General features: G+C 41.6%; 1 protein-coding gene across 1 annotated transcript in view; it reads right to left on the bottom strand.

Moving 5' to 3' along the window:
- Positions 1–2,613: 2,613 nt before the first annotated feature.
- Positions 2,614–25,432, bottom strand: part of foxo3b (forkhead box O3b) — a 42,684-nt gene continuing 19,865 nt past the window's right edge. The window contains exons 3-4 of the mRNA XM_061051961.1: positions 6,816–8,290; positions 2,614–5,944 (exon numbers count right to left, since the gene is read on the bottom strand). Coding sequence (XP_060907944.1) covers positions 6,845–8,290 — 1,446 coding nt within the window. The 3' untranslated portion in view covers positions 2,614–5,944; positions 6,816–6,844. The remainder of the gene's footprint in view (positions 5,945–6,815; positions 8,291–25,432) is intronic.

Here is a 25,432-nt window from a genome sequence, read left to right as displayed (position 1 = left end):
TGCTCTTTTTTTTTATAGAAAAACAAAGGGAAATTTGGGGGCGCTTAAAAAATCATTATACTTGACTTTATTTGGCTCGCTGAATCTATAACAGGAATGTGTTGATCTAAAATAACAAACACCAAAACAAGAAAAACAGATGGTTTCAGAGGATTTCCAGCCAACCAATAACCTCAGTGACCTCGTGCACACTGGTGTGACTGCAGCCAGGCCAGACATTTAGTGGGTCATGTGACCAGCTGACCGGGAACTGCTATTGAAATGTGGGTTGTGTATTTGTAGTTGTGGTGAGTCTTGCCCTCACAGTCATAAAGCATGTTTGAGTCTTTTGGAGTGTGCAGTCAGCCCTGAGCTTTGCAGTGGCTGTTTGGATGAACATGAGCGATAATTTCCCCCCTCCAATTCTTTTATCCCTTCTACATGTTCTTCTTGACAAGAAAGAGGGTTTGGAGTTACCAAACAAACAGTGAAGATTTTGTTTGTTTGAGGTTCCTTTGTATATTTGAGTACAAAGGAAAGGGCCACACTGGTAAACCTAAAGTTCCTGATGCATGTCCTGAGTTTGGCAGCAATGATAAACAGTGTGGTTATGGCTGCACCAGACTGTAAATGACTACCCTGCTCTGGTTTCACGAATCATTCAGACTGTTTTTTTATTCTGACAGCAACATAACATTAAAAGCTGAACATCTGTAGACCATTGTGAATGTACTGTACTTAAATATTACCTGATATAAAGGAAACTTTGGGTGGAGACAAGGTAAGAAAGAAGTTTTACATAAATACACTTTTTATATTTTGGTGTAAATATTTTCAGTGTTGTAGCTAGGGGGCGCTGGTGGCGCAGTGGCTAGTGCGCGCACCCCATGTATGTAGGCTGTGATCCTACAAGCGGGCGCCCCAGGTTTGAATCCCACTTGTGGCTCCTTTCCCGCATGTCATTCCCCACTCTTTCTCCTTGATTTCCAACTCTATCCACTGCCCTATCTCTCCATTAAAAGCCCAAAAATAAATCTTTAAAAAAAAAAAAAAAAAAAGATTTGTAGCTATTAAGGACAGGGTCAGACACAAAGGCTAACATAATACACTGTAACACATTTCTGTGAATTCACAGTGGATTTACTACACTACCTTTTTTCGTATCTGTCTTTCATACTGTTGAAAATCCAGCATTTTAAACTGAAATTAAATGTAAGTGTTGTCTGAACATTTTACAGTATAGGTAACTGTTATTTAGAAACCAAGACTAACTTCTTCGTTGATGTGCAAATCTGCCAATCACAACCCCGATCATTGTGCTTATACAGCATTACAGGGGATCTTCTCTGGCGCATTACACCATTTGGGCAAGTTTCACGTAAATCCAGGCCAGAAGTTCAATAGCCATGGAAAAATGTAAACTCAACCATAACTTCACTTTCAGAGGTAAAAATGATCTATTCAGTCGTGTATACAAATATAATGAAGGCATGAATACAAATCACTTAACTACAACTAGCTGTATCCAAGAAATTAAATGGACACTTCACTATAACTATCAATAAACCTTCAGTATGTGTGTGTGTGTGTGTGTAAACATATAGACTACTACACATACACACACATTTGCTTTTATACAAACCACAATCCAATAAAGAACAATTTTAAACCTGAAGATAACCACCATGAGTTATCACTCTGAAGTTAAAAGAAGGAAGTCCAAACGAGCCACAATGATGCATTATTAATCTCTAGCTAGTGACTCAGGGCCTTGTTGTGAAGGTAGGACCATACACCTTCATTGGCAGAGTGTGGTGGGAAGGCGGGATAGTGAAGCCTAGCTTTCACTTTTACTGTAAAGATCAATAAATGTTTTAAGGAGACAGACATTTCCATAGAAGCTGCAGTCTTAAGATCTCTGTAAAGGTTTACTAAGAATCCAATAGACAGGGGCATACTTATCATCATGCAGTAACAAGAATAATCTGTGATAACATATCTGACAGACGGAGAAAGTGGCCTATTGGTTGTCCTAAATCTGAAGAGTAGAGGCAGAAAGAGACAAAGAAGAATGTCATCAGAGCGGTACAGCCAGGGTCTGTGTTTACAGTTAGAGCCTGGGGGTAATATCAGATATTTCAGTGACCCTCCTCTCTGACTGTTCTCTCTTGCACTATTCCCTTTATGTTTCGCAACAACCCGAGCAAAAGCGCCCAGCCCAGAGGTATCAGAGAGTTGCCGTGTGTCTGCTGTCGTTTAAAACAGCCGTACAGAGAACATTGTGTAAGAGAACTTCCAGGAACCGGAGAGGAACAGGGAGTTGTTTTGCTGTTCCCTCCAGACTGACATGAGAACGAGATTTATCTTCTGGGAGGGAGTGTGAGGTTAAATTTGTTCATGCACAAGTGCACACACACACTGTTGTGGAAAGCAGTTGGCAATTGAACTTGTGAATTAGCGTCACATGTAAAGCAGGCGAGAGAGCTGTAACATTTTCCCTCGCCAGGCTGAGAATTCCTCTCCTGGCAGTAAGAGCTGTTAACGGCAGCCTTTTAGTTCCGCTTCACTTTTGGAATTTTGTGTTTTTTTCCCCCTCAGTTTTCACTTTAATAAAAATGAGTCAAGACAAAGACACAGAGTGTGTGGAGCCTCACCAAGCTTTATTTACATGCGCACCATTTCTTATACAAACTAGATTACAATTCAAAATGGAATACACAGGAAAAATACCCACTAACATCAAGTCGAAAAAAGAAGCAAGATTAATGAACGGGGAAAGATCAGAGGACAAAGTTCAGAGGGTGTATAGAGGAAAGCTTGCTGGGGTGTCTAAACAAGAATGGAGACGATAATCCAAAAGAGATGATTAAGGTATCTAGTGGTATGTCTTTTTTTTTTTTTTTTTTTTTTTTTGCTTAATTTAGCTTGAAATTTGCACAAGCTGTGCTGCAGGTGTGTGTGTTGGGCACTAGAGGAGATAATCTGTGCCTGAATATCACTGAGTGGTTGTGTGGATGGCCTGCTCCACTTTGACATGGTGAAAGCGAACTCTCCAAAAGCCTGAAGATTTTACACGGAATGAACAAAACAGAAGAGAACCCCTTGTTGCAATTGCAATTAGCAGTTTATCACGGATCAATAACCCCTGTAATCACCTTGTCAGAGCTCCTTTTTTGCCTGTACAGTTAGTCTGGACGAAATCAAAAAGCAGTTCGGGTGATGGCTGAGGATTTCCCTCTGCCTAAAAAACATGTGATAATACTCTGGAAATTTTGATGTGACAAGGTGTAGGAAATGACAGTAAGATGGCACTTTAAGAGAGTCAAAGTTACCACCAATGCTTTTCTTTGAGCACCAGAACTTGTATCTTCTGTAATTCACCTTGAGTAAAAAAAGAATGAAGCTAAGGAACGTCTGTTCAAGAGGCTTTTCCCTGCGCCTGCATCGATATTCACACACTTATGATAACAATCGACCTATTATTACAGGAGGATGGTGCAAGTGTAAGGCCCTGATTTCAGAAAACAAAATAAGTGTGCATTTGAGTGCTAAAGACACTGGGTGTCTCTCCTAAATTACAATTTCTTGCAGGACGGCACCATTTGAAGGGTCGGGGGGGTCGGGGGGGGGGGAGCTGCTAGGTCATGCACTAAACCTCAGATAACACAGAGGGTCATTCTAGCCAACCATGCACACACACTCCTCTGCCTTGGCCTCAAAGTGATATACACACATCTGTACACTATTATACACAGCGGGGCGTATATTTCCATACATGACCCCAAAAAAGAAGGGATACCAGGGTCTCCAGATGCTACAACAATAGTGTTTTCCATCATTTTACAAAATCTGGTTCAACAATTAAATCGCTGGTAACAGTATTCCCTCCGTTAAGGGTGTAACCTTGTTCATTATTTCTTCACCTTTACCTTCAGAGGTATCACAAAATCCAAGGGTCAAGTACTACATGAATATATAAGGACATATACAGCGAGTATATATGCATTTCACACAATTCATAATGCATAAATACATACATGCATACAGTCGACTGTGCTGTATGCACCATGAGGGATAAGTGAGGTGATTACACATCCTGGTGAGATCAATCCAACAGAAATAAACTCTACAGATAGACACACACATATTAAACAAGTACTCAGGAGATTCAGAAAGTCACCTGCAGGAGCACCATGGGCGTCCATCTGGGGATATGTGTGTGCGCCTGTGTGTCACAAGTCCAACAAAGAGGAGAGAGAAAAAAAAAAAAAAGCTATGACAGCAAATTAAAAAAATAAAAAGACCGTGTGAAGTCTTAATCCTGACATTTATCCTCCTTCTTCCTCGTCTTCATCTTTACGGCCCAAAACATGTTCACAGGTAACAAGTTCACAAACACAAAGCATTACTGTTTTCATCAAGAAATGTTAAAATACCATTAGAATGTGACTTGATGTTATGTTAACAGGAAGCCTCCCTTTCCCCCCCTGAGTGAGTCTATATATGCATAACAAGCCCCACAAGCTCATGGCAAGAAAACAGCTGAGCCTAACACAGATCCCTGGTATTATTTTTTTTACCATATGTGTGTGTGCATGTGCGTGTGTGTGTATGTGTGTGTGTGTGTGTGCTGTGGTTTGGCTGCCAGCATATCCTACTGTCTGTTTCAAGTAATTTGGCAATATACAGAGATAGCTTATCGTGTTACTCAAGAAACAAATGGCTTCTAGAGGAATGACCCTAAAAAACCCCGCCTCTCCTGATGTCCACCTGTTTTTCTACAGGTTCAACCTCACCGTGCTACAAGGGCTTCTGCAAATCATAAGCAACAACGGAAAAAATAAAACGAACACACAAAAAATGCACGGCTTGCTCTTGGGGCAGGATTCAACACTGTTTACATAGCACCAGTTATGGTGTGGAAATGTTCACAACTCTAGGACACAGGTATTTATTTTGGCTACATTGTATGCAGTGATAACAACCTCGACAGAACTCACCAGAAGATAAGAAATCTACCAAAGTTAGACACGATCTTTCCCCCTCCTTCTTGAACTTAAACACTGACCTGAACTTTACAAATATCCATGACCAAAAACTTCATGTTTTTACATTTTTTCAGTTAGGTATACTATTTTTTTTTAATATATTCAGCTAATTGTGATATAACTTTTAGTATGCTGATTAAAGCAATTTATATCTACAGAACCTGAAGTGCATCACATTAAAAGGAGAAGTTTGAACTTTCTCAGGTTTTGCAAACTGGAACAAAGTGTAGGTTTGCCTGTTTGTGTGTTTGCATGTTCTCAATGCATGGCCACTCTCCATTTCGTATTTCATTGTCAACAATACACCAGTTTCCTTTGTACACACGTTTGTTGCAGGAACATTTACTGTATGATTAAACAGAATACCCGAAAAACAACACTTCACACTTATAATCACTAAGTGAAAACAGGGAGGAATTCTTCTTCAACATAACACATCCCAGGAAACACATGGATCAGATTTACATCACCATTACTTCTTGATTTTTTTTCTTTGCTTTACACTTTTGTTTTGACGTTTGTCTTCAGTGGGAACAACTGCACTGTGCACTCCTTCAATCTATGCTTGACATTTAGTCCATGTGTTCAGTCCACCTAAAACCCCTTGGCATAAGCAATGTCTCTTTGATATCAACAGACAGGGTGTGATAGGAAAAATGCATAATTGTAAGTATTGTGAGTTTGACATAGCTTTCTTTTTGTGGTTGTTTCACAAGAGACTTTGAGGGCTGATGTGCAGTATCGCTAGAGTCTGTCGGCTCGCTCATCGTGCACCGTTGTGGGAGCGAAGGTAAAGCTCTTGAGAGGAAGTCTTCTGTAAACACAGGGTTGTTTTTTTTTTTTTTAACGTTGTGCTGATGGCAGGTTTGGCAAAAAGGGTGTTGTGTGTCTGATCTTCACTTGTACACAGTTCAGACCTGAGGAGATAAAAGAAATGAGATATGTCTGAGGTTTTTTTTTATTTAGATTTAATACAAGAAATAGTCAAACAACATGTATTGTTCATTAAAAAACATTTAAAAACATGATTACAAATGAATGTGCTTGTGAGTGTAACTGTTTTAACCAGTACTTTTGCTTCTCTGCTCTGTTTATTTTCCTGTTACTTATCATTTCTTTTTCTCTTTGGTTTGTTTTTGACTGCTTTTTGTTTGAATTGTCCTACCTTTAATTGTACATCATTGATAATGAGGGCATGCGCTCAATGATTACTTAGTTTTAAACAAAGGTTGAATAAATCGATTAATATATGAATTTGAAGCATAAAGCTTCTGCCATGGTACTCCCTGCATTTTATTTCACAATGAATGCATCTTTATGTGTAGGCAGTGGCAGAGTATAACTGTAGTAACTTTTAGTGTTGACAGTAACTTTGGCAGTGGACCATTGTCTCCAAAGATTCCCTCCATAAACTGAGGATAAAGATCTTTTAAAAACTTTCATGAATGGAGTTAAGAAAAACCAAAACTAACAGGAGAAGCTAGCTTGTCTAGCAGGTCAGTTTTGGTTTTGGACCTGTTAAACAATAACATTTATCCAGTGTGTTTTTTGTGGTCAAAAGATGCAGTAGTATGTAAAGCCATTGGGAGAAACTTTTCAGTGAGGATTAACCAGATAGGGAGAACAATATCAGCTCTAGATACTAGATTAGAAGAGAAGCTAAAGACATTTTTTTCGAGTCTGTATCTGCAATGCCAGTAATTCTATTTCTTTATCATGCAGATAGAGCTGGTCAAGCAATTACATTTTTTTTTTTAATCCCGATGAACACAACATACGCATACACACCTGCTCTGCTCCTTTCTGCCCTGACCCTCTCAGCCAGGTACCCAGCTTTGAGAGGTCTGCTTGGTGTTTGCGAAATTGCCAACCCCGTTCATGTTGGCCAAAGAGTCAAAGTTAAAATCCAGACCATCTGCATCCATCAGCTCATTTCTGATGATGGTGTCCATATCACACTCAAGGCTGCTGTTGAACATGTCCAGATCCAGATCTGTGGGAAAACGGTCCTGGCAGATCCCTCCATTGCTGCTAACAGTCCCATTGAGGAAGATCGATGTGTCAATCTGCATTGACGAGGAGCCATTTCCGCCCAAGGGGGAGAGCAAGAGCTGTTGCTTGGCATTTGCCAGATTAGCCTCAATGGCAAGGTTTAGGCCTCCGTTTAAAGACCTGAGGGAGCTCTGGTTGTGGTTTTTACTTGGAATCATCTCCCCCTGGCTACCCTGAAGTCCTCCAGTGGTCCCGAAGGTCATTACGGGATCATTTCGGAGCATGAGGCCACGGCGAGAGTTTTGGGAAATGACAGCAGCAGCACTGGCCTGTGACATCAGTGGGTCCGACTGTGTCATCATGACATCACTGTGGCTGTGGCTGTCAGAGTTGAGCAGGTCTTGTAGTGTCTGGCTGCCAAAACGAGACAGGCTGATGCTGGAAAAGGAGGTCTGCTTGTTCTCCTGGATCGTCTGCATTGGTGATGGACGCAGAGTGGAGGTGGCCTGGTGGGGGCCAAAGATGGAGTTACTGTAACCATTGACTCCACCATTAGAAGAAGCGTTGGGGGAGGGAGAAGAGGTGGAGGAAGGTGAGCCAAGCCCATTGGGTTTGGACCCAAAATTGAACCCTGAGGAACCATTTGGAGCGGTCTGTACTGGAACAGTTGGCACCAGGTTGATGTTATCAAGCAATTCATTCATCAGGTCATCTGTGAGTCCGTCGTTTAGGTTCATTGTACCTGCCAGATCTGCCAGGCGGGGCAGCTCAGCTGGCATAGACTTCCCATTGCTTGTTCCATTGCTTGGAGACAGCGCTCTGCCAGGGCTGGAGTAGAGCATTGGTGAAAGCGGAGGCTCGTCATCGGGCACCTCGTCCAGCTCTTGGTTTGCCAAAATGGGCGAGAGACGACCGCTCAGTGTGCTGGCATTGGAATTAGTTCTGGAGCGGAAGTCTGTCCAGGCATCGAGCTCCTCGCTGCTACGTGATGTCGGGCTTCCAGGCCACTTGGAAAGACCTGAAGGACTGTCTCCGCCGCCTTCTCCGGCAGCAGCTGCTGCAGCCTGCAGGGCTGCCTTCTTCTTGGCAGCACGGCCACGGGCGGACTTTGTGTACTTGTTGCTGTTGTCCATGGAGACTGCACGGCGGCGAGGAGCCTTTCCACCTTTCCCCCCCTCTGGGTTTATCATCCACCAAGAACTCTTCCCAGTTCCCTCGTTCTGGACACGGATGAAACGACTGTGTAGGGAGAGGTTATGCCGGATGGAGTTCTGTAACACAAAGAAGGAAAAGAGAAGGCACTGTGTTGAGTGATTTGCGTAAAATCCTTTTGGAACAATTTCCTGAACAATGACTGCAATCAGAATTGATTTGTTGTATTCTTCTTCTCCTTTTCATCAATACACCATTCAATGAATGCCTCTCTTTAAGTCCAACAACACAAACAACCCATCTCTACTGATTCTGCAGCGGTGTAAACAGTTTCTCTTGGTGACTAGACATAGAAACAAGCGAAATTGTCCCTTTCAATTGCTCATTCATTTAATCTAGACAAGAACACATTACTTCAGCAGCAATTAGTGCTGATGTTTGCATTGTTACCACTGTAGCTTTTGTGTTATGAGTATAATAGGGAAAAGAGAGACAGTGATCTATAATCAAGCGTCTCTCCATTTATGAATGACACATACAAAGAGCCCCTGTGTTGCTTAAGAAGCGCATTCAGAGTCAGAGCATGTGTGTTGTGTGTTCTTGTGTGTGTAAGCTGGCTGCTGTTTATTGATCAACTCTGAGAAACTTCCTTGTGCAAGCCTCAGAGGTTATTGTGGGGGAACCATTGCACATGGCAGCCCTTACTAATGATCAAGAGACACATTTAATGCTCCAACTATGATATAACGTCCTTGTTGAGTCCGTTGTTGCTGCACTGCACTATGGCTTTGTTTACATATTGAACTGACAGTATTTCTTATAACACACACACTGAGTTTGATGCTAAATTCTAATTAGAAAAATCCTGCTCGTAGACTAAGAGTTAGTTTAGCCTGTAAGCATGCAGTGATAACTGCTAAACACAAGCAGGTTAGCATGTGAGCAGGCTACAATCCCAAGTTAGCATTTAGCTCAAAGCAATTCCATGCTTAAGTAATGCCTCAAAGACATGCTAGGCTGGTTTGGAAACGTATGGTTGTTGAGGATTTCTGCTAATGATCAAGTTTGTGATCTTTAGCAGAGTGATGTAAGCACATGTTATTTACTCAAACAATGATATAACACCCCTGTGGAACAACTTGTTCCTCTGCAGGCTTAAAAAAAATCCACATACTTTTACTACGTGTGCTTATGTGGATTATGTGTGATTTGAGCATTATCTGCTAATTGTCATTATAAGCACACTATCATGCTGAAGTTGGCATTTAGCTCAAAGTGGGACTGTTACGACCAATTACAGCCTCACAAAGCGGTTAGCCTGTCTGTTGACTTTTGGGGTTGATGAGTTTAATTACATGGGTGGATCTCTAACTAGCTTTAAGCTTTGTCACATTAAGTCAGACTTAAATTGCTAACCCAATAGAGAACAGTTACAGTTAAAGAACTTTTTTTTTTTCGTATTATTTAATCTGATATTAAGGAAGGTTTTGGATTGATGTCAGAAGTTTGAGGTATATTTAAATCACAAGAGAAGAGACATCAGCAAGAAAGCAATGTGACAACTTTATGAAACTGCAACACTGTTTAATCAAACAAGAGCAGTACTTGTAAATTTAGTATTGTGCTTTATTATAGGTTCACACAGCATATTAAGACTGTGGAGATGCTTTTTCCTCCTCAGTCAGGACTCAAATTCACTAATTGGTCGTTCCAAGACGTATTCGGGACTATGCTGTATGCTTTGTCTTAAGAAGCTTAAGTTCTAACGAGACATCACACCTCAATCGGTGCATTTACTGGAGGGATGTACTTGCCGCTCCTTCTCTTTCCTCGCTCTCTTTCTCCAGATCATTTGTAGATATGACCTTTCTAGACTTGACTTTGTTTTCCACACTGTCTTCTTCTTCCCTGTTTTTGTGCCCAACAACCTCCCAAAGCCCTTACTGAATTCATTATTTTGCCTTCTCTTTCCATACCCCCTCCTCTTCCGTTGTTTCACAAACACGTAGCTCTTATGGGCCCTGAGGGACTCCGGGGCTATGCTATATCCTTCCATATAAACAACCCAACCGCCATCTACAAAATGCACACATTTTTTCCTCTCCGTTTTCCTCCCCTGTATATTTTTACTCTCTTAAACAGAACACATTTCTGGGTTCCAAACTGCAAGGGCCAAACAATTTGCAAGGTTTTGTGGGAATCACAATATTGTTTTCCAGAAGCAGACCCATCTTGCCTGGGCAACAGTTTACAGACTATTTGGACTGGATTGTTTTTCTGGTCAGAGGCAGTTCAATCAGAAAGGAGAAGGAGCAGGCTTGAGTTACCGTTCCCAATGCTATGCTGGCAGAGGAAGAGATCTCTGGGGCCAAACTGAACCTATGACCCTTTCAAAAAGTGTGTGTGTTTTTGGGCCTTCATGTGGTGTGTGTGTGTGTGTGTGTGTGTTTGTGTTTAGTTTTATGGGAATGCTCAGGCTTGCATTTGCAGCAATTGTAAATGCAAACACGTTTTTTTGCAACATTGAATGCTCTTTTTGACTCATATTGTGCCTTAGTGAATCAATAGAAAGCTGCACTTAATTATGAATGGAGTGCGAATGATAATGCATGTTATCCAAGTCTGTGTGTGTGTGTGTGTATATTTTGTTCAATGAGGTAATAAGAGAAGAAATACCTAGGAGACCATTGTTTATCCTCTGCCAGCATCTCTCGAGGCATGACGTAATGCTGCTTTATTACAGAACATTTTACACACGCACATGCATGCACGCACGCACACAAACAGGCTAAATGTTTCCAGCTGCACAGAAGATGTAAATAATGGCAGAAAATCTGCTTTTTCATGGAAAGGGAGAAATTGGGGAAGTGAATGAGAGCAGAATTAATGGAATGGGAGTTTCCTTCTCTGCTGCTGTAAATATTTACCTGCCAGCACCTGAAACTTCATCAATCTTTCTCCCTCGCTCCATCCTACACCATCTTTTTCCTCGCTTCCCCCCCCCCCCCCCCACTCTCCCTCCTCCAACTGATCCACTTGTTTAATGTTTCTCTTTTCCCGTGCCACTGCTCGCATCCTTCAAATGTCAAGTGAAGTATTTCTAACTCGGCGTGATGGAGCAGCAATAAAAGGAAACAGGACATCTGCAGCCGAAGCACGGACAGCGGTGAAAGAAGAGAGAGAAAAAAAAACGGTGAAAAGAGAAAATGTGTGAGTGATGGTGAGAAAGAGGGTGAGAAGATGATGATTGCAGGGTGAAAGAAAGATAAATGTGCCTGCTAGTATCAGGATGAGTTGTGATGTATATGTGTTGTACATAGTAGTAGATATGTCCACACAGTCCGCTACAGAAACCTTACTGATTATTCCTGATGTTCTGGACGAAATTTACAAGATACATTTTCAAGTCTATGTTTTAGTGATCTTTGAGAATAAAACCTATATACTTCCTGCATAGCTGATGCATTTAAAACATGTTTAAGGATTTAAGTGGACAAACCTTTAAGCCATTTGTTTCTTGAACATATCTTTGCTTCACTCTCCGGCAGACTGCCATGTCTGTTTCCATCTAGATTCACACTAAAACGACCAGTCTTTATTTGACCAAGAGTTCATTTCACAACACATTTATCACACCAATGTTTTATAAAAAGCCTTCATACAACATGAAATCACTTAATTCTGGGAGCCCAAACCTTCAGATCTTTACAATAGATTATCCAAAGCCTCTGTGTGTACATTATTTAAAAAATAACTGTTAACCTGTCTCTTCTTTGTAACTGAAGAAAGTGTAATCAGGAATCAATAACAGTTCTTTCTTGGAACCCTGTGCGCCTTGTGACATATTCTTGTGCCTCTATATAATAAAACGCAGCTGCCTTGAGGCACCTACATAAAAGGCAGCACTAAGTTACATTCTCTTCTTTTCAGAATGTGTATGCTCTACCAGTTTGTGTGTACACATGGCACATCGCTGTGTGAGTGGGATGCTGTATATGCTTAGAACTGTATCTCCTCTGGGGTATTCCCAAAGTCAGTCAATAAAAACAGATCACTGAGGCAGCAGCTCTGATTCATAGCTCGCTACTATTCAGCGACAGCAGCTAAATAACATGCACACAACAACACAGCTCTCAGCAACAACCGTACGAGTGATAATGACGCTAGTGACACTGCCCCAGTAAGTCTCTCGAAATGTGTGCGTTTATCTCACAGATCCAAGATCCAATTCTAGAATTTAGTATTTTGTCCTGTTTAATGTTTGTTTTACATCTTTTCCCTAAATATTTTTTTACATGGTAAATCCAAAAACGACTGGTGCAGAAATTCTTCACAGCTATACCACAGGAAACATGTTGAGGCTTGTCCGGACTTGTCCCTGGTTGACACATAACATTTAAATAAAAGGTTTTTGACTCAATTTTTTTATCAGCATTTTTTATTTGCACAACTGATCAATCCGGCTTGGTTTGTCAAATGAAGTGCTCTTTATGTTGGGGTTTTCTGTAATTGATAGTAAAAGCTTCCCCTTAGCTGGAAGCTTGGTCTACACAACTCTGGGTCAACATAGGCGACTGTTCATGAGACCGGTTATCCAGGTTCAACAGTGTAACAGTTTTTAAGCAATCTGACTAAAGGATAGCTCGACGATACTGAACTCTCTTCATGGACAGGCCCCAGCTGTGTGTGTGTGTGTGTGTGTGTGTGTGTGTGTGTGTGTGTGTGTGTGTGTGTGTGTGTGTGTGTGTGTGTGTGTGTGTGTGTGTGTGCGTGCGTGTGTGTGAGTCCACCATCTGCAGCCAAAGCTCAGGAATACAGAGGCCTTTTTGTCCGTCAGCAACATGTGGGAACAATTAATCACTGTCAGCAACCACGCTAGGAATCTCACTCTCCTTTCTCTCATTATTGTGATTTTTGAAGGTGCGCAGGAGGGAAATCACACATTTGCATTTATGTAAATCTGCATGGAGAAGGCATGTGTTCATTGAACATTTAAAAGGAGGCATTTTAAGGAGATTGGATGTCATTTAATAAGTACCGATGCATATTGTATAGGCATAGAAATTAAAATCCTAGACTTGCCATGTTACTCATGAGACTGCCTCCTCTGATTGGCTGGGATAAATCAAAGGGGGCTTTCTAATTGGCTGAAGCTCTCCTAGCGCCAGCAACAGTGATAGGTGGAGGGAAATTGGTTTGCGTAGCCAGGCAGTACAGAAAAGGGAGGGTCTGCATGGTATTGCAAGTATGTTTCATCACCCAGTTACAGCAGACAGCTGAACTCAAATATCTGAACTAGGTTATTTCCACTTTTTATGACTGAAAGGGTTTAATGGTCAGACACAACATCCCCTGCCTTTCACACATAGTAAGAAAGAAAACACACACACACACACACACACACACACACACACACACACATCTCTTCTGGCACTGTTCTGCAGGAGAGTGTTGGGTCACAGGGTTACAGTGTCATGGAGCCTGGAGACAGCACTGAGTCAAAGGTCAAAGTGCTTTGGGGACGGCGCTCCTGCCTGATACTATTAAGCCCCACCCTCACCCTACAACACCCACTCTGATTGGACCAACTCTGTGACCTGAGACTCACACCTCTGCCGTACTGGATGTAACCATCCATTGACACAGTGTGTATGCCTGTGTGAACCCAGGGCCAAACATAACCACACTTTATCAGCCATTATGTAAACCAACACTAATCTGAGTCTAATGTCAACAGTAACCACTGCGGGGTCAAGCGGACAACTTGTGAAACATTAGTGAACGTTTAAGACGAGGGTTTGACGTTTAAATAATGTTTGTCCCGCCCTAAAGTGCTCTTTCTTAAGAGAATGCAAACAAGATTATCATTTTGTATACTGGCAACATGTAGCCTATTTATAACTGATATATGATGACAATTAAAATGTTGTAAAAGCAAATATAACAAAGAAGCCCAATTTAAATCCCAATCACATGTACGCTTCAAATACTTATCATACTTGAGAGTACATCATTTACTAAATCTGAACATCTACTGTCCATGCATAATAATGTCAATATGGGAAATCTTTTTTTTTTTTTTTTTTTTTTTTACGGTGGTGGTTTAGCTGGGGACATGAGGGGTACATCCAGGAAGTTTGGGAGTAGATTTACAGACACCAAAGTGCAGTGAAGAAGTGCTAAATGTTGCTGATTGGTAGGAAAAAAGTTGTGTGGCTTGGTCTGAGCTAGAGTCTGTATAAAAGGAGGATGACATGAAAGTGAAGCCAAAACAGTTGGAGGTCCCCATACTGACTGGGTGTAAGTCATAAGTCATAAGCACCACCTCGTACATGTTGGGATATGTGGGACAGATGGGACATGGGTCAAACAAAAAAAAAAAAAGAAGTGGTTTCTGTCATTATGTCACACAGTAAGTTCTTAATGTACTGATATATGTCCATTTTTCTGGGAAGTTTCGTTTCAATGAGTCATTTGATAAGATTGAAAGTAAAACAACATGATTGACAGTTCAGTTGAGAGATGTGGCTCATGTAGTGTTGTGTGCGCACAGGATAAGCAGAGGAACAGTGAGCGGAAACTAATAAAAATGAAATGTGTGTTGGTTAGCAGAATGGTTGGAACATCAACACTTTGACAGTTTAACTTTAACTCTGCCTCCTAATGACCTCACCAGCGCAACAGGAGGCTGAGACGTGTCGTCCATCTTTTTATACAGTCAGTGTTCTGAGCCAGTTTGTTTCTAATTCTTGATACCGAGCTGTGTACAAACTATTTTTTGTTGTTGTGTACAAACAACTTTTTCTTGGACGTACTGTAGATACTTGCCGCATTTGAGAAAAAGTTTGCAGAATGATAACTGCACACCTCAGCTGTAATTTAGTTTCAGAGTGTAGCAGTGAAAGTGTAGCGGGGTAGTGTGAGGTAGAGACTTCAGGTCTTTGACACGTATGAGGCGGTTTATAAATAAACAGCCTGGCTGGTCTGCAATAACACTGCCGAGAGAGGACGGTTATTTATACTGTGACCCTACACTAACACACACACACACACATGCACACACACACACACACACACACACCAGGGTCCAGGTTCCAGCTGCCCTGAGCTCTGGACTGCAGACAGAACATTCCATTCTCTTCAATCATATGTGCGTTTTCCCGGCCAGCGGCTGGGTCTCTTTCTCTCTCCCTCTGCCTGTGTGTGTTTAAGCTGTATTTGGTGTGTGTGTGTGTGTGTGTGTGTGCGTGCGAGTGTGTACACTGGATCTGGTGCTTGGCAGAAGGACTCCTGTTGCATCTCACTCTGCTTAAATTCCTTCCCTTCCCTTTTGCGCTTCTTTTTTGTGAATAAATCAAACAGGAGGTCTTCTTGGGTTCACAGAAAATACACATAAAAAAAACAAACAAAAAAAAAAACACACTTCAACCATTTAATCAATTTAGTATTTGGATTTATATTTTTTTGTTTTGAAAATGGTCCAAGCAATCTGTAATACCTTATTGAGGCTGACATTTTTTTTTTTTTTTTGAAGTGGATGGATGGCAATATGAAGTACTTGTTATAATTAATTTGTGTGAAAAGGGAAAATGCACGTGACAGACACACACACTGCTTTCCAAGAGTTCTGACTATGCTAAATCACAACAAACCCTGCTCTTGTCATCACAAAGCCTTAACTTCTGGAACATCAATCCCTCTCTCTTTTTATCTCCCCCACCCTCTCTTCTCTGGTTTTTCCTCGTCGGCATGTTGTGTGTCCCGAGTTGTGGAGGGCCACATGCTCAAAGAACTTGTTTACTCTTAGACTTAGTCCAATCAGTTAGCCTGAGGTGGGAGAGTTTGTGTACCCATCCCACCTCCAACAGCCAATCGCAGTGGGCTGTTTCAGAGGCACGGCCAGTCACGCTACCCCTGTAGAGTTTTGTTAGGTCAGTTTGTTTTGATCAGTGCGATAGTGGCAGCTCGGTTCCTTCAGGGCAGTGGCTCACGGTCACTGTGCAAGGTTAAGTGCACACGCGTACCACACACACACTGGAAGAGCAATTGTCAAGCAAAAGGCAGCAGGAAACACTTTCAAGTAGATTTTTTATCATGGCTCGGATCCTCAAGAAACAAATCATCTAGGCAAAACACATAATCAGTCAATGTCCATTCTCAATGTACACTCATGAACACTCTGTTCATTTCAGTTTGCTATGTTTTAGCTTCGCTTTGGGACAACACAGGACATCCCTGCTGGGCTTTATCAACCCAAGTTTTAGGACACTCCGTCCTTAAGCTACGCAGCAACTGTGCCTGCCAAGAACACAGACAGACAGACAGACACACACACACACAGACACACACACACACACACACACACACACCGAGTACACTAACAACAGAAACATCTCAGCGAAGACAAAGACGAATTATTCAGACAGAAGGAGAGAGTGGTGAGTAAAGCAGCAGCAGTTCTACTCTGTGCACACACAATTTTGTCCAGTTTGTGCATTTTAATTTGTCTGTGAAGGATTTAAGCAACAGCACACCAACATGCTGTAGCACCCTTGCACACAGGAGTAGGTTTAATTATTTAAAATCATCTGTCAGTTGTAAAACTATTAAACCAAATGGGATTGGAATTTTTTTTAAGCATTCTGGCAAAATAAGCTGCTTTGTCACATTAATCCTTTAAAATCCTGTAAATATGAGTTACGCCGTAATAAAAAGGCTTGCTGGCAGGCTTTATAAAGTAGTCTTGATTGTGCAACTTGAGATTTTAAAGGTGAATTCTCTCAGTACAGATGTTAAATCTTCTGGAAGTAGAATTTCTTGTTTCTTTTTTTTTTTTTTTTAATGGTACTTTGTTATCATCATGATGTGAAATCCATTTGGTGCATCATCTTTAAATACTAATGGAGCTCCTTGTGAGAAAAAAAAAAATTATTTTGTTTTTCCAGTTTGATGTTTATGCTCGTTTAAAATACACAAAAGGCACCACTGCGGGGCCATGAGCCCTATGGCAGTCAGGTAATAGAACCAGAAGGAACCTGGTCTGCGTCAATTGATGATAAACTGCTGGCATGTCTCATAATATATTTAATGTGAGAAATGAATATTCTGATTGTTTTCAGGGGGTTTGATTTTCACCTCCTATACCCTGGCCTTGTAACGATGCTGTGGTGATTCGCAGCCTGTCCTTATTGAGAACGTTAACTATTTCAACATCCGACATCTAAAAATAACCGGGGGACCAGAGGGCAATTCTGCTAGTGTCGATCATCATACTTTATGCATCTGTCACCAACTTGCTCATACGGAAGGATACAGAAAAAAAACATGCACACACACTAAAAGAATTGTGCATTAAGAACAGGAATATGCAGAGACAAGGGTAGGACAAACAGGAGAGGCCAACCATTAAATGATTCCAGTGGTATGCATTACGTGGTTTTCAATGTGAACAGGTGATTAATGAGAGACCTTCAAACTGTGTGTGTGTGTGTGTGTGTGTGTGTGTGTGTGTGTGTGAGAGAGAGATTGAGAGGAATTGGGAGTGACAGATAAAGAGTGTTCAAGAAGAAGAGAGATAAAGGAAAAGAGGGCACCCTTAGTATTAAGACTAGCAGGGTGTCTACATGATTAATTACGTCCCCACACGATACTAGCAGCAGCGAACCAGAGGAGGGATGGAGGGAGGTGAGGAGGAAGGACAGAATCATTCACAATTATCAGAAAGGGGGAATGGTGCTATTCCGGTGGGAGATGCGGAGCAGGTGAATTGGAATACGTTTGGGAAATGGATAGGCCATCTCCACCTCCACCCAAAGACCCGTTTCAAGGGCAACGGAGAAGAGAAGTGGGAGGATTTTTCTTTGATAATCAGGGTTTGATATTAAAAAAAAAATCCTGGATGCTTTATCTGCATATACAAATATATGTGACAGTGATACTTGGGTTAATTTCTGCAAGCTTTAACAGGTTATAAAAAATTCTAGTCAAACGGCTGAGTAATCGCAGTAAAATGATTAAATAAAACACACAGAAATATAATACCGGTGTATTAAAACTTGATATGTCAATACAAGAGGTGCTCTTACGCCGCAGGTAACACCTACCCATTCACACACTGATGGCATGGGCTGCTATTTAAAGTGGCCCTCAGTGTTAGCTGACGCTGCTGACCAAGCAGCAGTTAAGTGTCTTGCCCATGGACACATCGACATGTGGCTGCAGAAGCTGGGGATCAAACCCCCCACCTTCCGGTTGGGAGACGCCTGGCTCCACCACCGAGCCACAGCCGCAATACATTTTAGAAATGACTTCTTAAGAATCTTTAGCTGTATGTGAAAAAAAAACATTTCCATTCCCTCTCCTGTAAAAACTGCATTAGTTGATCTTTTTTTTTCAGTCAGTTGAAAGAGCCCTCAGTGTGCTAAACCACAAATATTTTATTTCTTTTTAATATTTTGATTTGATTAATTTTTATATTCTGGATACATCTGACAGCCAAAGCGTAACTTTTATGTGCTTTTTTTTTTCTTGGCTTGCATTCTGCCCTGTTGTACATTGAAATCACCACTGAGACTTATGGGTAGTGTAGTCAGGCTGATTTACAAACAGATGACCAAAATAAAAAAAAACAACTTTACTATTAAAAAAAAACATTGTCTATAGGGGTTTTCAGCCATGGAAGCAGAATCGGGAGTGATTTTTTTTCAGCAAGTACCAGGGGAAAGAGAAGTGAGGGGACAGAGGGAGGAAGTGGGGGGGGGGGGCGACCTGCTGTTTTTATGTGTGTAGCATGGGTGAGGGGTTGACTGAGGTTTATTGCCTCCCTTAACACCCCTCTGCCCCTTGCACAGACTTGTATCACCACTGTGGACCAGCTTAAGTTCTGCACAGAATGAAAAGGAAGCTTGAGGACACCGACAGGGTTATGAATTAAACTGAGAACAGATTTGATTCATGAATGGTCAGATCCCAGGACTTTTCTTCGAAGGTAGTAAACTAACAGTCATCCCAGTCTAACTTTTTTAAATTCTTCTAAGGAACCAAGATGAATTCTTGGTATCAAGTCAGTGGCTGCAAATCTTCTGCATACACAGGAAATGACAAATCTTTCTCTTCCTGACTGTTATCTCCAGGCTCAGAAAGAATGTCTGCTGTACTGATTTTCTTTTTAATGGTTTGTTTTTACTCTTCAGCTTGTAGAAGACACTTGGTATGAAAAACAACCAGGACTATTGGTTCCCGAACTAAACATTCAAGGAGCCTTCGGATAAGGTGGTAGGGGAACAAAATGATCCAAGAAATGAGTCAAAACTTAAATATAAATAATAATAATAATTTATTTAACATAAATAAAGTTATGTTATTTACGTTTCTGAATGTATTGATTTGGTTCGAAACAAGGGCCTCTTAATCCATCAAATTAAACACATTACATTGGCACCCTTCACTTGAGCCAAAATGCATGATTTCATGTTTTTAAATTGTGTAGAAGTGTTCAGAGGCTTTTCTCTGATTTGTAGTCTTTGGTGTATTTTGTGACATCTATTAGTAGTATTGTATTATATTATATTATATGTATTATACAGTATTATAGGCATCTGAACACATACTGTTAAAACACACTAAAGACCCTTGCCATTGACTTTCTCCTCTCTGCATACCAGTGTGTCCACAATGTAATTTATCATCCCACTCGCCTGCTCGTTCAACCTTCCCTCTGGTGTGTGTGAGACACTGAGGTGTATTGTGTCTTTGACCTACTGTTTCCACAACACAGCCCGCTTAAAACCTCACGGCTGTATCCAGGTCACACCCATAGGAATTAGTTTGGATCGGGAAGGGGTCTACTTGTTTTCTTCTGTAGACTGTTTCATAATCTCTCAAACCTCTAATTAACTCAGCTGAAGGTGAGCTATATGATCTCATTGAGACAGATTATGGCGATAATAGCATTACGCATAATCATGTTGGCTCGCTAAACAGTAGGCAACGATCTAGTTTGAGCTCTTTTGTTTGGGAGCGGGGAATGACATGCCGTTTCTCGTTTGAATTGCGTGTCCCTGTGTGTACGCTGTGTGTCTTTTTGAGTTTTGGTTGCTGCAGTGGAGCTCACATCTGGTCTGGATTACTGTCGAGGCCTCGCTGGTGTTCATGAGGTTCTTCGCTCTAATGGTGCTAAAAAAAGATACAGCACACACTCTTACATACACACACGTACACACAAACACTTGCCACAGGCCACTGATTTTTACCGTATGTTGTACCACACTTAAAAGGATAATTCCAGTTTATTACAACATGGGTTTCATTTTCTTAGTTTTGGCTCTGCTTCCTCGCTGTAATAGCAGCGTTGCACTCACAGGGTTCGTTTCTGAGATCTGAAATTTCTAAAAAGACGTTTGACACAGCAGGAAACATGAGCGGTCGGACAAACAAGACAGTTTTTTTAAAACAAACTTCCACATGAGACCAACTTTTTGTGAAGAGGAATAAATGGCAAATCTAACTTTTTTTTTAGCAAAACTGTCCACTATAAACATCCATCAAAGTTCATAGACAGACTTCAAGATTCAACTTTCACGCACCACACCCACTAGCTGTGCAAAAGTAAATGTTCTGCTTTACATACTAATTGATGTGGCTTAGATAATCCAATATTGTGCAATACTTTGTGATTTGCTACATCACGTGGTATTCATTTGTTTGTGTTGTTTTCATTTGTTCTCTCTTTTTCTTTCACACGAGGGGCTAAAAGGGACGTCTGTTACATAAGCTCCAGGCTTGATGACCTCTCCTGTTGCATCTGTTTTAATGGTGATATCTGTTTTTATGCTGGTGTTTCCAACAGACACACACAGAAACATTTTCCAGGAACTAGTACAGCAGCAAAGTCACACTGTTTGTAAATATGAGGACTCACAGCCGAAACCGACTTCTAACAAAATGTGGTTCATAAACCGCAGAGTGGAGCCATTTATCTGTTTTTGTTTTTAAATTGATGCCAGTTTGATCCCTCAAATGAAGCAATGACGAGCACTCACAGTGAAAAATGACTTAGTTTTTCTTATTTTTCAATCTGTATCTCTCAGGCTCAGAATCTATAGGCAAGTTTAACCCCTCTGACCTTCAACCCCTCTCCACGAGAAAGTGTGTTTGTCTGTTGTGTCTGTCTGTGTGTGTTTGTGTGTGGTGTGTGTGCGTGCTTCTCTCTTTGCTGATGTCAGCACTTCCCTGTCAGTCCTCTTCCTCCAGACCAGCTGAGCAGGAGAAAGGAAAGGAGGTGCTGCTGGAGGAGTTTGTGACACAACTCACACAGTGTGTCTGCGTTGTCGCTGTGTGTTTTACAAGTGTGTTTAAGCACTGGGCGAGAACCTAACCTTTGCAGGGTAAACAGCCAATGGCTTACACACACACACACACACACACACACACACACGCGCACACACACGCACACACACGCACACACACGCACACACACACACACACACACAAACAAACACAAACCCACATGCGCGCGCACACACACACACACACACACAAACACACACACACACACATGCACACACACACACACACACGCACACTAACATACACCTTTGGAGAATTTTCTCCCAGCAACAGCCAGGATTTTACTAAGCCCCCTCTTGACTCCGCCTTTTTCTTGGAGGAGTCACATGACTTCCTGCTTTAAGACAGAGAGGACAGCAGGCAGTTTTCTGGGTATTTTTTCTCAGATTGCGACCTGGTTTGACTATTTGTGCACATGCATTTCTTAGTTTGTCTCAATACTGGTTTGATGCCAAAAAAAACTACAACTATGATCTGCTTACATCCAAACTTTACCAGAGGATGTTTTTGCAGACAGAATGACCAGATATCAGCAATTCCAGCAGAAGGTGTTTTCTTAATCAAATACAACCAGACTAATGAGGACTGTAACCATCCTCCTGTAACTTCTTTTAGTATGGCATTACTTCCTTTGTTACCGACTTCCTATGAAATCCCAATGTCTAGCCACACTATTGTTTCATGACCATACTTCACTTGTTTCTGTCTTTGCATGTGTTTCCCATATGATTATGCCTGATTACATGTGTGTTTGTTGTGTTGGGCGTGGTACACAATATAGCAGTAGATTATAGAGGAAAATAAGAAAATGAGGAAAAAAATTAAACATTTGTACCTCTCTTACCTCTCCCTATTAAAGAAAAGTGAGGTTCACTTTTTGGGTTGGTACATACGGCAAAAATTAATTAAAAACATGACACTGCCTGCTGCTTTTGTAATTATTTTATCTTTCTGAACCATCTGTCATTAAGCCTTTCTGTGTGTCCGTTGTTTCCTGGTGAGATGATTTACTATAGAAGGAACAAAGCGTGAAGGTGGTACTTGTTCTCGTGCCAACAAAGTTGCCAGGATACTTCTTACTTTCCAGTACTATTACTCCTTAATGATATTTTGTTTGTGAGGGAAAAGCCCATGGAGAGCTGGGGAAAGTCTAAGAAAGAGAAAGAGATGACATGCTGCAGAGGTTATGAGCCAGATTGTGATGAATTTTCAAATATGCGTCTTTGTCCAAAGGGACCCAACACTCCTGATTTCTCTACGCCCACTCGTTAGCTTTCTTTTTTGCACATTACAGAATGTACTGCCAATTTTTTTTCCATTGAAAAAATGCAGCCAATTAAATTCCATAATTTATGTTCAATACAAATCTTCACTCCCTCCAAACTAGACACCTTCTTTCTGTCCTCGCTGCATGAAGTGAACTTGAACACCATGGTGACAGTGCTGGAATTTCATTAGCCAAGCGCACTGTATATTGTTATCAGCTCTCTGTGTTTATTTTGAGCCCCAAGAGTGGTGTGAACTTAAATACCCTCATGCTGCATGGGGTTATTTGGGGGTGCAAGGATGGGCATCTGGGCCCCAGTTTACCCTTAGCATGAAAGGTTCAGTGGGGACACTAGAGGCCCTCCAACGCCTTCCTTCATCCTCCTCTTTGTCTTCGCTCTCTGAGGCGCCCACAGCTTAGTGCTCATACATGACCACACACACACACACACACACACACACACACACACACACACACACACACACACACACACACACACACACACACACACGCTACTGTTCACGGGTCAGGCTGCTATTTCCTTGCAATTACTAGCATGTAATTCACACACACACACACACACACACACACACACACACGCGCACACACAGAGACACACACAAACACACAAACACAAACACACACCAAGGGGGTTTAGACATGATCTTAACAGGATTTAAACAAGACCAACAAGAAACCCAAAAAATGTCCACTGTTGGTAAATATGACGCGATAGCCCTCAGTGTGATAGGTGCATAAGTGCACATACACACACAGGCAGAGGAACTGTGGCCCACAATGAATCACTTTCCCTCCCCACCCTGTCCCCCCGCCTCCCTACAGTCAAGCTCTTTTCCCAACACACAGCACTTTGTATTTATATTACCCCGCTATTAATAGACCACTGGCAACCACACAGCTACCCATTCTATCTCGTGTGTATTTCTTTTTTTTTTTTTTATGTGTGGCCACAAAAAGTTACAGTTTCTTTTTTAAGCCAATGCTATGTTTTCATTTTACTTGAACGTTCCTTAATTTGAAATGCATGTGTATACGGTGGCATGACAGGAAACAACTGCTCACCAAAGCAGGTAATCGCCTCATGTAAGCCGCAGCTAGCAGCGTTAGCCATAATTACCAGATAGTGACACAGTGACATTAGTGCACTTCCCCTGACCTCACCTGGGGGGGAGGGGGGGGGGAAATCCCCGGTGTGTGCATAAGGCTGAGCTCAGACTACAGGAATATATGAAGACTAATTCAAAAATCTGGTTGCATTGAGAGAAACTTTAATGTTATTCTTTCCAATCTCAATATATTATGTTAATGATCGTAGATCACTCCAAGATGTTATTAAGAATATCAGAGTGTCAGAGTGTGAAATCTAACAACTCAATTCTCAAGTGATCTAACAGAAAAGCAGGCGGAAACAAACCATACACTGAAAAGAAATGCCAATAGAATGGTTGACGAGTGCTACTTCCCAAATTGAGGTTTCAAAGACAGATGCTCTTTGATACAAGGACGGACCATACAGACAAAAAGTTTACCCTTTCCCGTTTTTGGCTGTGAAATCATAAACTCACTTTAAAATACTGCAAGGGTTCTCTGCATTTTATAAACACAAAAAGCTACACTCGCCCGTGAGTACAACTTACGCTAGAGGTGGAGGTGAGATTTACCGTGTCTGTTTTTCTCTAAACAGTAGCATGCTAGCTAACCTCAGCCTTAAGGCTACAATGTTTACCGCTGCTCAAAAAAAAAAAAAAAACACTATTTACGGCTCTGCCCTGATCTCTCCAAACTTTGTGTTTTTTTGTCTTGTCTAGCTCGGAAAGTATTGACTCGATCTTTCAGATTTTAAATTCTGAATATTTGAAAATGTTTGAAATCAGCCTGGTTATTTTGTGGACTGCAAAATGGGATCTCTAAAACTGTCACATTACTAATAATCTGGGCGTAAGATTGGTAATGGCAAGGGGCAAAACCAGATACCTCACAAGACAGTTACTTTATAGAAGTCAAACTAAGTTGGGAGAGGGTAGAGGAGATTTAAAAAGATTGCTAGAGGGTGTAGCTTTGGCCTGATCTCTGTTACATGCTGTATAAGCTCATGAATGAGTCTCTATCATCTTGTTTAAACCCTCCTCCCATGCCTCATTTTTTCTCCTTTCTTTTTATGCGTTTGTCCTGTTCCTCACAGCTCCTTTTTGTAACCATTCTTCCCCCCAGTTTGCCCGTGCTCTCGCCGTGACGTTCTCTCATTGCCCGTTTTCGTGTATTTTTTCTGTCATCTCCAATTCTTTTCTTTCCCTCTCTGAAAGGTCCTTTCTAAGTCAACTCTCCTCACAAAAGCTGTATGGTGGCACTAGCTGGCCGCTCGCCAAAGCTCTGCTCTCCGGCTCTTTCTCCCTCCCTGTGTCGGTGAGCGGCAATCACTCAATCTTCCTCTCCTCCTCCACCCGGACTCTCCTCTTTCCACCTCTCTTTTTGTCTTTCCTCCTCTGCATTCTTCTCCCCGAGGAGGGCAGAGTGGGTAGAAAGGGTGAGATCTTGAACGCTCTAGCTCAAATGTTCCCTTTCACACACACACACACATGCACACTGCGAGGTGAGTGAGGAGCTGTAGGGCTCACTGCTTCGGAGC

This window comes from Labrus mixtus, chromosome 12 (assembly GCF_963584025.1).
Source record: "Labrus mixtus chromosome 12, fLabMix1.1, whole genome shotgun sequence".
Taxonomy (NCBI): domain Eukaryota; kingdom Metazoa; phylum Chordata; class Actinopteri; order Labriformes; family Labridae; genus Labrus; species Labrus mixtus.
This window is presented reverse-complemented; position numbering and strand designations above follow the sequence as displayed.